The sequence below is a fragment of the Aptenodytes forsteri genome, unplaced genomic scaffold (assembly GCF_000699145.1).
Source record: "Aptenodytes forsteri isolate BGI_AS27 unplaced genomic scaffold, ASM69914v1 Scaffold55, whole genome shotgun sequence".
Taxonomy (NCBI): Eukaryota; Metazoa; Chordata; class Aves; order Sphenisciformes; family Spheniscidae; genus Aptenodytes; species Aptenodytes forsteri.
This window is the reverse complement of record NW_008796063.1, coordinates 12,101,981-12,112,701: the sequence shown is the minus strand read 5'-3', so window position 1 is coordinate 12,112,701 and position 10,721 is coordinate 12,101,981. Positions and strand designations below refer to the sequence as shown.

Below are 10,721 nucleotides of genomic sequence, written 5' to 3'. Positions count from 1 at the left end.
CTTGCTTTGGCCCCAGCCAGAGGGAACCCGGGGGGGGGGGTGTGAGTGTGTGCAGGGCAGCGCTGCAGCAGAACCCAGCTATCACCCATCAGGGCGGGCGCTGGGGGAGGCTCTGCCACCTTGGACAAGTGGGTTTTCTCATCAGAGCCAGCACAATAGTAAGTCTTCCCAAATTTGCCTTTTTCACTGAATAAACAGCCTAAATACACCCAGTCTGGGAAATCAATCTCATGCTTTAGCAGCAAGTAAGGTAAGGACATGACAGGATTTGCAAAAAGCATCCTCCCCCTCCCATTGCAGGCAAAGCACGACTCCTGCCTGCTCTGCACGGCTCCCTGCCTGCTTGCTGCCCCGACACACGTCCGCTTCAGTATCCCTGTATTGCTGCTGGCACCGTCGTGGCATGTCATAACTATCCTGGCATCCAGGGGGTCTCAGTTAACCCAGGGCAAGGGGCAGCTCCAGCGCCTCAGAAAGTTCCTCTGCCGCCCGAATCAGCGGTGAGGAACGGGGAGAAAAGCAGCGTTTCTCCCCTGGTACGGCACGGCTGCAGCAGAGGATGCTGAAGGGACTGGCTGGGTCATGGGCAGCAGCGCTCATTGCACTCCAAAGGACGGGCACAGTGGCCACAGCCTCACCGGAGGGCACTCGCTCCCTCTTTCCTTCCTAGGATAAGAAAAACTGCCCAAAGGTGCCTTTCTGAGCCCAGCAGCAGAGGCTGCAGATCTGACCTGCTGCCAAAGTCCGTTCCCATTTGTAGGAGAACTGGGACTTCTGCCTTCCTTGCTGTCTAGAAAGGTCACGCTTTATAAAATGCATTTCATCCCGCCTTTTAGGATGTTTAACCAGCACCAAAGGTGATCCTGTATCCCCAGGCAGCCTGCGTTGAGGGTTTGCAGCTTGTTGTTGGGGTGTGAGACACTTAAAGACCTCACAATAGCAAGCCAAAGAGCTCCTGAAGGGTTTCCATGATCTGAGAGGTTAAAAGGCACCTGAACCCCGAGGTGAAAGCCTCTGGGATGCACTCTGAGAGTGATTTATCGCTTCTCCATCTGCCCAGAGCCAGCTTGCTTCCCTTCTTCTGCTTCTATTTATTTTTCTCTTTATCCTGTGAAATAAATATGAAGAGGATTTAAAATTCAGACTCTTGCCCCAGACCTTCCTGCTGCAGGGCAAGCCACAAAGCATGGGCGGGCTTAGGGGCCTGTGATTTTACAACTTCCCAAATCAGGAGATATTTTCATATTACCTGCTCTGCAAGGTAAATTCCTACCTGCCATAATTGGATGAAAAATAAGCTTGGAAATGTGCAAAAACACCCCAGGAGGGCTGGTGGTGGGGCAGAGGAAGGGATAGCCCAGCAGGTATTTGCATCTTCCCAAAGAAGTTTGCTTCCATTCTCACTCCCACGGTGGGGGCCACGTGCCCCCACTTGTAGGTCAGGTCTCTGCGGCACGAGGCTCAGCCTGGCAGATCCGGGCCTTAATCCTTGCGTCTCACAGCATCAGATTAGCACTGAAAAGTGCTCCGGCAGTGACGAGGGCTGCGCTGGCTTGGGAGGGGGAGCCACAAGGGCTGGGGGCTGTCAGACACCGAATTTCCCTTTTAAACACTAAACCTCGCAGGGCTGAGCAGGCTGCACAGGAGAGATGCCCCTGGCAGGGGCAGAGTGCTCCTCCCAGCCTGCGCCAGCACTGGTGCCATGGGTGCCTGTCCCCATCCCCATCCCATCCCCTCCTGTCCTCTCCCGGCCAGCACCACAGCTGCTCGTCCCCCTGCCGAGCTGCTCCAGCCGTGCCCCCGACCTCCATCCCACCAGTACCCAGCCCCTCCGACCCCAAACCCCGGACACCTGAAGGGTGGGGGGGATGCAGTCGCATGGGGCTAACACCATCCCCTCACCCTTGCAGCTCACTCGGTCTGTGCTGGGCAACTTCCCCGATGCCTTCAGCAGCCCCTTCAGACCAGCCGTGGGCTTTGCACGCGCTGGGGTGACACCAAACTTCGCCCCAAATCCCTGGGGCTGCAGGGTGCCAGGCCAGGGACAGGAGCCCTGCGGCTGGAGCGGGACACGCTGGGGCTGTTCCTGTGACGAGGACAGGGGACATCACTGTGGTCAGAGCTACGGACAGCAAAGGACAGGAGAAAGGTGCTGCCTTTGCAGTGCCGCCCAGGCAGTGAGGACTCTGACAGCAGTAAAAAGTAATTAGCTGGCTGCATATTGCTGACAAGGGGCAGGAAATAGAGGCTAATTAAGACTGGGAAGCAAAAGGAAATCACCTACCTGCTTCGAGCTCCAGGCTGCACAAGGAAAAAAGCCCCCCATTAAAAAAGAAAGAAAGGTAAAAAAAATGAGCCTGCAGTTTTAAATATTTGCTATTTACTTGGAGGTTAGAGAACGCTCGTTAGCCTTTTCAATTATTTTTGCCGGTTTGCTGCTAGGTTAACTGGCTTGAAATTCTCTGTGAAGATATATGATGCATTTAAAGAGTCTCTGAAAAGCTCGTCTCCGCTCCCTGGGGCACTGAGGAGAGCGCACTCCTCATTCATCCTGGCTGGTGATAGTTCTGCTCATTGTGCTCCTGCTTTCTCCCTGATTTTATAGGTTCAAATAGCAACCCTTTACCTGCTGCCAATTTCTTGCTTTTCTGTTTGCTCTAAGCCTGGGTGAGTTAAACTAGCACTTTCTGCTCAGCCACGGGGGCTGCATCCAAGGGGATGCAGCAAGCTCAATTCCACCTCAGCCCATGGGGTGGTAGCAGGTCGCGCAGCCTCAGCTGTGTTTGCTTGGTCTGGCCCCCCCAGCTGCCCCAGCCCATCGGTGCAGCTGCAGTCAGGGCTGCCCCGATTATCCCTCTCACCCTGATGCCGCTGTGCTCCCTCTCGCCCTGCTGCTGCTGTGCTACAGGCTTCTTGGACAGCCCCTTGCAGTGTCAGGGGTAGTGGTGCCAGGCCGGGGCGGGGGCACCCCTATGGTGACCTTAGGACAGGCTCCTGCCGTGCTGTGGCTGCTCGGACATCTCATCCACAGGCTGTCCCAGGCATCTGGCAAACACCCCTGTCCCATGGACCGTGGGCGTGCTGGCAGCATGGTACAGGGCAGCCACAGCCCTGCTCCCCGCACTGCAGGCAGCTTCCCACATCCCCATGCCCTCCGAGCGATGGGCCACCCCGCAGCCCTCCAGAGCAGCACCCTCAGGCCATCCCAACTCCTTATCCCAGCTGCTGCCTTGTCCTGGGAACAGGCTGCGAGGCTGGAAACTGCCCGTCAGCGACCAGCGTGCGTCTGCCCGGCCGCTCCCGGGGGACAGCCCTCTTTGGGGCCCAGAGCTGCTGGGACAAGCATTTAGTGAGACAGTCATTAGTGTAACCCACATCTGCCCAGCTACTGCCCTTCTCCCCGGCCGGAGTCAGGCGTTTCCCCTGCACCGTCACGTCCCGGTGCTGGCTGCCCGTCCCTGGGGCTCTCATGGGCTGCAGGATCGCTGCTCAACTCCCATTCAGCCACAGAATTTATATGTGAGTGTCAGAATCTCCTGCCAAGTTTCATTACTACATATGCTCTTTTTTAAGGCTGGTAATAAAACAGCGGTCATAGTTTACATCGATATGCAGGGAACATCCCCGTCACACAGAACTGGGCTCCTGGGGAGGCTCTTCTCAGCTGTTTTATCTGTTCCTCCATGCTGTTAACAAGTAACTGCAGCTGGAGCCGCTGCTGAGCCGGTGGGATTGCTCCGTCCCCGCAGGCTGCCGATGCGTGCAGAGGGACGTGCAGCGTTTACACACTCAGCAGTGCAGCACTGGCTCCCGGGGCAGCCACCGAAGCACTGTGCTCCCTTAGGTAACGGGCCACGGGTACTCACCACCCCTCCCCGGGCCTTGGCAAGGAGTAGATGAGGCTTTAAAGGCTCATTGGAGTATTTACTATTGTTTTAACTGGTGAAAATGGATGAGCCTAAATACAGAGCTCCAGTGGCATTTATTGCAAGCCTACTAACTACACAGGGATTGCTAGGAGTCACTGGGACAGAGCCAGTGATTAAAGGATAATAACCACTCTCACGTTTATAAATTATGCCCTTGATACGGAAGAGGAATATTTTTAGGTTGGAAGTTGGTGCTGTGAGCTTTGGTGCAGGAAGGGCTCTGCTCCTCAGAAGGGAGCATCCTGCAGCAATTACCCCTTTGCCAATGCACAGGAGGGGCTTGGAGAGGGGAGCCCACCCGGCAGCTGCTTCACGAGGTGCTGGTGGCTGCTGCCGTGGCACCGGGTGCTCAGGCTTTGCCCTCCGACCCGTGAAGCATTAGAGCCCGGCAAGCACTGAACGAACACAAGCTGCCAGCTTCCGCGGTCTGGGCAGCCGCGTTCCCGCAGCAGGTCCCGTGGGGACATGGGGTTTATCGTCTGTGAGATGTCAGTGTGGCTTCTCCAGTGACACCCCGGCTGAAGCCAGCAGCTAGGCAGAGCTCAGGGCGTGCGCATCTGCAAGGGGCCACCTCAGTGCTGTGCCATGGGGGAGCGCAGGGCGAACCCCCCGACGCCAGCCCCAGGCACCCCGCCTGCGAGATGGTGCTCTTGGCATGCACGGCCGGCTCCCACCTACCGCAATTGGGCAAGATGGAGCCGATTGCTCTCGGCTGCCTCCGCTGCATTGTCCGCAGTACACGAGCACGTGCTGCGCCTTCCCCAGACACAGCATGCAGCCCGTTAACGCAGCTGCCAGGGAGATTTCGTCCTGCCCGAGCCCCCGGCAGGACATGGGGCACGGCGTGCTCTGCCTGGGACGCATGGCCAGTCCCCCACCTCGCTCCGGCCACACAGATCCTTTCTCTGGCTTGTTTGTGTTTAAACCCAACCTGCACAGCCCCGCAGGCGCCGGGATCTCGCGTAGGAAACCAACTGAGCACTCGCAACTGCTCTGCTCAGAAGGCGGTGGCGGCGTGCTGCCTTTATTTCCTTTGCTTTTTTTTTTTTCCCCCTCCTTCTCTCTTCAAATCTTCCTTTGAAACCAAAACTTCCTGTAGTTTGAAATGGACAATCAGGCTGCTCCGGCAGCTGCAGCCCGAGAGCTTCAGCTCTTGGCAGGAGGATCAGAACTACAAAACTATTTCTTTGAGGCAAATTATGCATTCATCTAGCTCATTTGAAACAAAATATGATTTGCAATTTAACTTTCCATAATGAGCTCCTGCTATTATACCGTTTCCATAATGGCTGGTTTCATTGGAACAGATTGTTGGTGCACATGGTTTACAAAACATTTTCAATGCAAGCCCCGTTTTTTCTTATTTTAAATAGCAACAGCTGCTAAGCATGATAATTATTGTATTTCATCAAAATAAACTTACCAAGTTGCTTCTTAATGCTACTCATTGCAGTTTTCCAAGGGACCTACAGGTTATTAAAGAAGCTGAAACTTTAGTTCTCCAAAGAGAGCGTGGCAACACAGGCGTGAACTTGGCGCCTGAAGGGTCGGGGCAGGCAGGAGCCAAGTCCTCCCCCGGGAATGGCAGGCTCCTGCTTCACCGCCCCTGTCCCCATGTGCCTCCGGCGGTCCCCCTGTCCTGCTCTCCCAGGCCAGCAGGGCCTGTCCCTGCAGCATCACCTGCAGTCCCCAGACGCAAGATCTGCCATCCTTGCCAGGGTTTTCTAGCACCAGTGACATTCCCACGCTGGCCTTGCCCCACGCTCACCAAGTGCTTGACTTGGCACCGCATCCCAACCCACCGCTAACTCTTGTGCTTGATGTATCGCCACTGAGCGGTGGCCACCGCCACCTTTCCCCGTAGTGGCCAACGGTGCCAGCGCAGGCATCTGCCATTGCATGAGATGGCACCTTGTCATCTCCCGCTGCGGCTGCGGCCCCGGGCTGCTCATCCCTTCGACTGCAAATTACACAGCTCAGTCCCTGAACACCCACTGAGGCTGCTCAGGTCCCCGTCCGTCACCACCCGGCTGGGCAGCCACGCGGGAGCCCTGAGCTGGTCCTGCCCGCGCTGCTCCCGTCCCACCCCTGTGCCTGTTCCTGGCCCTGGGCAGCCAGGGGCTCCCACGGCTGCTGTCACTGCTCTGGTGGCGGCAGCTCCCCCGCTGCTGGAGAACTCAAGCTCCCTTTTCTCCTCTGCTTCCGAACGGCTTCTCAGCTCCCAGGAGAACCACACCTCCACCCCTCCCCAATTTGCCATCACAGGCCAGAGATCCAGAAACTCATTAATTAGCTCCTGGTTGCAGGCCGGTTGCTGGGGCCGACAGCGCAATGCGAAGGTGATGGCGCTGCGAAGCCCCTGGCACCGGAGTGTCCCATGCTCCCGGGGGCAGCACCCGGCCCTGCCTGCCCGCGGGGACCTGCTTTGCTGGAGGGAATACACAGAAAGCGGCGGCACCATTTGCTATGCGCTGAAACGGTGCGTTTGCCCAGGCAGAAAGGCCAAGCCAGGGCAGAGCCACGTGTGTGTGTCCCGGCCACGACCAAGCGCTGCTGGGGGCACAGCCTTCACTGGGCGGCTCCAGCCACTGCTGCTCTCGGGGCGGAGGAGAAGCACATACCCGTGGAAGCAGAGGGTTTGCAAAGCAGGCGCCGGGGCAGCGCTCCTAGAAACACAGGCTGGGCAAAAGCCCTCCGGATCCCCAGGCTCTTTTTGGAGACGTTACATCCCCTGGGTCGTTTTGCGCCAAGGCAGGCGGGGACGCGCACGCTTGCCCCTCGGTATCTCGGCAGGTCGGTCTCCAGGCGAGGGCACACGGCGGGCTGGCGGGGGCCGCCCCTGCGGGGTCCGGCTCTCCCGTGCGCGGCTGCTGTCACCACCCAAGTCTCTGATGGTGCGGGAGACAGCCAATGCTGTGACAGTGGTGTGAATGCTAATGAGGCTGGAAGGAATGAGAGTAACTAAGGAAACCAAAGAGGATGGAAAGAAAGTTGCTTAATAAGAAAGCTAAAAAACACTGTAAATGGATAAAAAGAGAGCAGAAAGGTGCAGCCTTAGGGAGGAGGTTCGTGCAAGTGAGGATGTGGAGTCTTCCACTCACTTCAGTTACTGGTAAATTTGATCATTCATTGAGACACAAACTTTACAAATCAGATCATCTGTACTATATATAATGGAAATTCTTGTCCTTCCTTGCACCTACGGCTCGGTCCGTGGATGCTTCAGGCCGATGCCCCTGGACACCGCCAAGCCTGGTGCCAGGAGGCTGCTGAATCGACAGAGACCATCCAAGAATTGTAATGACAAACGCCAAAAAAGATGGAAAGGGAGGATGGTTTGTGCAATCCCGGCACTATTTGTTATCAGCCTTGTCCTGCACTAGGTGGGGTGAGAGCAAGCCTGCAATAGTTTATATCCTTGGCAGGCTCCTTTTGACCAGTGATAGAAACCAGCTTACCAAGAAAAAGGGAAGACTCTGCTTGATTTAAAAAAAAATTCAGCTGGCATCTACACAAGGTGGCCCCTCAGAGAAGTGGGACATATAAACGGTTCCGTAAATCTGCTCACTGATGCTGTCTGGGGACTTGTCACCAGGGACACCGCCACCAGTAACTCCCGTGCATTGTCACGGCTTTGCAGCATCGCCTGCGCTGGGCTCCCAGCAGGGCGAGATGGGGTTTGGCAGGTCCCTGCTGATGGACACCAGCCGACACATGGCCAGACCGTTTTTCCCCCTCTGGAAGTGCACACCCACGCTCGCGGGACCCTGACGGGGTTCCTGCAGCAGCGCTGGTGCCCGCGGGCTGCCCAGCAGCGTGCAATAGCCACAGGGGCCAGTGCTGTTCTTTGGGACCGTTTCCTGAAAGATTCGACCTCCCAGAGCCCCCAAGACCACGAACAACCTGCATGAGGGATGTAGCACAGAGTGCAGCGAGAGCTCTGTCGCAAGCCCTCGGCCCCGTGTCAGGCTTTGCCGTAGCTGAGGACTTGCAGGTCTACAACAAACGTCAACTGCCCTCCCCAAGCACAGGGGGCTGCTAGCTCACCCGGGGGCAGGCAATGAGAACCAGCAATAATTAATTCCTAATTGCACTTACCTGCATCACCCTTTCCCATGGCGTTCCCAGGGTACCCATCAGGAAGCACTGTGGGGGGGTTCCCCCGGCTCTGGGGCAGCCCCAGAGATACAGCTGCAGGCACACACCACCCGTCCCCCACCCTCCTAAAACACCCCCAGCTCCTAATGACCTTCTCTAACACAAACTCAGGTGGGTCAAGGAGGCTTTTCTCCTCTAGTGACGAGAGGCAGGTTAATGGCAGAGGGACAAGAGTTTGTTAGCAAAGAGACTTTACTGTGCAGGCAGGTGAAAGTCTTGTTTGTTGAAAATTTTCTGGGGCACTTTTAAGAGGTGGGTTTAGTTGCTGTGGCCAGCTGAAGATTTACGGTTGCGCAGGCACTCACGGCGGATGACAACGATGCCGGAGAAGCTATTCCAGCCTGCGAATGAAAGGCTGCCCTTAAAGCATCTCAGCATTTGGATTTAGATGACATACAGTAATGGCACCACAGAAGTCATTACTGTCCATCAAGTAAATAATAAACATGCAATATAAATTGCTTGGACTTACCTAGGCTTTCATGAGCTATTGCAAACAGTAAAAAAACCCCAACAAATCAAAGCAAGAAAGGGCAAAGGACAATGTTGAGAAATGAACAGCCGAAGAGGTGGCTGCTCTGCAGGAACATGGACCCAGGGAGCTTCCCTTGCAGCAAATCGTGGCGAAGTCTGTATGTTTATCCTGATGTAGATTTGGACTTGGGAAAAAAGGGTGAAAAGAAAAGCTATCTGCTGCAGACACGACCCAGCTGACATCTCCCCTCCGCGGCTCTTTGTGCGAGTGCCAGCTTCTGCAGGCTGACAGCAGGCGGTTCGCCATTGGGTTTCTGTCTATTACAGCACCAATACAGCAATTAAAAACCTCTCTTGAGAGATAAACAGGAACGTAAGCTCACGATGACCAGCAAACGAAAACCCCAGCAATGACCGGAAAGCCATCTCTAGTTCCCCTCGCTATAGCCGGGTCCCTCTGCAGTGCTGGGTCCCTCTGCACCCACAGGGCTGCACCCAGCACCCATCGGGGCTGCACCCAGCACCCAGCTACGCGTGCGTCCCCGCGATGCAGAGTCCCGTTTTACCCACAGTGAGCTGCGAGTAACCCATGGCGACAGCCACGATTATATTTGACATTGAAACACTAGGCGCTGACCTTAGCAGACATGTTTGCTGTAGTACCGTAACTGGCTAGATGGTCTCTGTTTTTCCCATCCGCTGGGATCGTTCCAAGGGCAATGACTAAACTACCTGAAGTCTTTTGCTCCGGCCAGACGAGCCTACGAGCTTGCACGCATTTTGCACTATTTACAGTGATCACACGATGATCTAAAACCGCATAAAGGCATTGTAGGACAAATATAGAGCACTGCAGCACCCTTAAATCACACTGCTCAGAAGCAAGTGAAGGATTGGGTTCGTTTGTGTGATGTGGGTCCGCTGGGACTCGGAGAAGGAGGAGCGGGTGCATCTGCACGAGACACCCAGCCCCTTCATCACCACCCTGGGCTGCCGTGCCCGCGATGGAGGTGGCTATGGGCGTTGGCATAGGGATCCGCGCCCCGGCTTGCCCTCACTTGCAGGTCAGCGTGGGATGGCACGGCTGGTGTTGGGAATGGCGCTGGGCAAAGCGCCGGGAGCCATGCGATGACGATGGGCTATCATACTGTTTGCCAAGGTCTGGCGGAAAGAAAACAAGGTAACGGGGCATTTGCTGATTCAATTCGTTGAATTTGAACAAATCTTTTTAATCTTCCTCCCCGAAGGATTGGAAAGGTCGGGAAATAGGCAGAATGTGCACTTTCAGGTATTGAAATTAAACTTGTTAAGAAATCCATATTGATTTGCACTTCTCTGAAAAATATTGAAGCCTCCAGATTTAGCCTGGGTATTGATTTTCTCTTCCAGGGGAAAGACATCGGCATGGAGGAAAGATATTACACGTGGCAGTAAACACCTTCAATCACTGGCCGCCCGACGATGGGCTATCATACTGTTTGCCAAGGTCTGGCGGAAAGAAAACAAGGTAACGGGGCATTTGCTGATTCAATTCGTTGAATTTGAACAAATCTTTTTAATCTTCCTCCCCGAAGGATTGGAAAGGTCGGGAAATAGGCAGAATGTGCACTTTCAGGTATTGAAATTAAACTTGTTAAGAAATCCATATTGATTTGCACTTCTCTGAAAAATATTGAAGCCTCCAGATTTAGCCTGGGTATTGATTTTCTCTTCCAGGGGAAAGACATCGGCATGGAGGAAAGATATTACACGTGGCAGTAAACACCTTCAATCACTGGCTGCCCGCTCTCCCTTCATAAACAAATGGCCCCGCTTCGCCCGGGGAGGCTGCAGACTGATCCCAGCACTGCGACACGAAGGTGCTCAGGCGGTTCTACAGCTGCAGCCGCCCAGGGGCCGTGGAGCTGCCAGCCCCCGGCCGGTGGTGCCCCCGCCACCGCTCCCTCCCCTCTCCCCGAGCCGGAGTTTGACACTTTGCCCGGCTCGGCCGTGTGCCATTGTGGATCAATTTGATGATGAGCACTGTGGTCCTGGCCGTGTTTTGTCCGGTCACTCGGTCCCCTCCGTGCGTGGGACCACTGCTCTCTCCAGCTTCCCGAGGAGGGGGTGCGGAGAGGGAGGTGCTGGTCTCTTCTCCCTGGTATCCAGGAACAGTACGTG

The 10,721-nt window shown here is 55.5% G+C and overlaps 1 protein-coding gene across 1 annotated transcript in view; it reads right to left on the bottom strand.

Moving 5' to 3' along the window:
- Positions 1 to 8,033, bottom strand: part of RBBP6 (RB binding protein 6, ubiquitin ligase) — a 60,728-nt gene extending 52,695 nt beyond the window's left edge. The window contains 1 exon segment of the mRNA XM_019473964.1: positions 8,028 to 8,033. Within this exon segment, the coding sequence (XP_019329509.1) occupies positions 8,028 to 8,033 (6 nt within the window).
- Between the last annotated feature and the right edge of the window lie 2,688 nt (positions 8,034 to 10,721).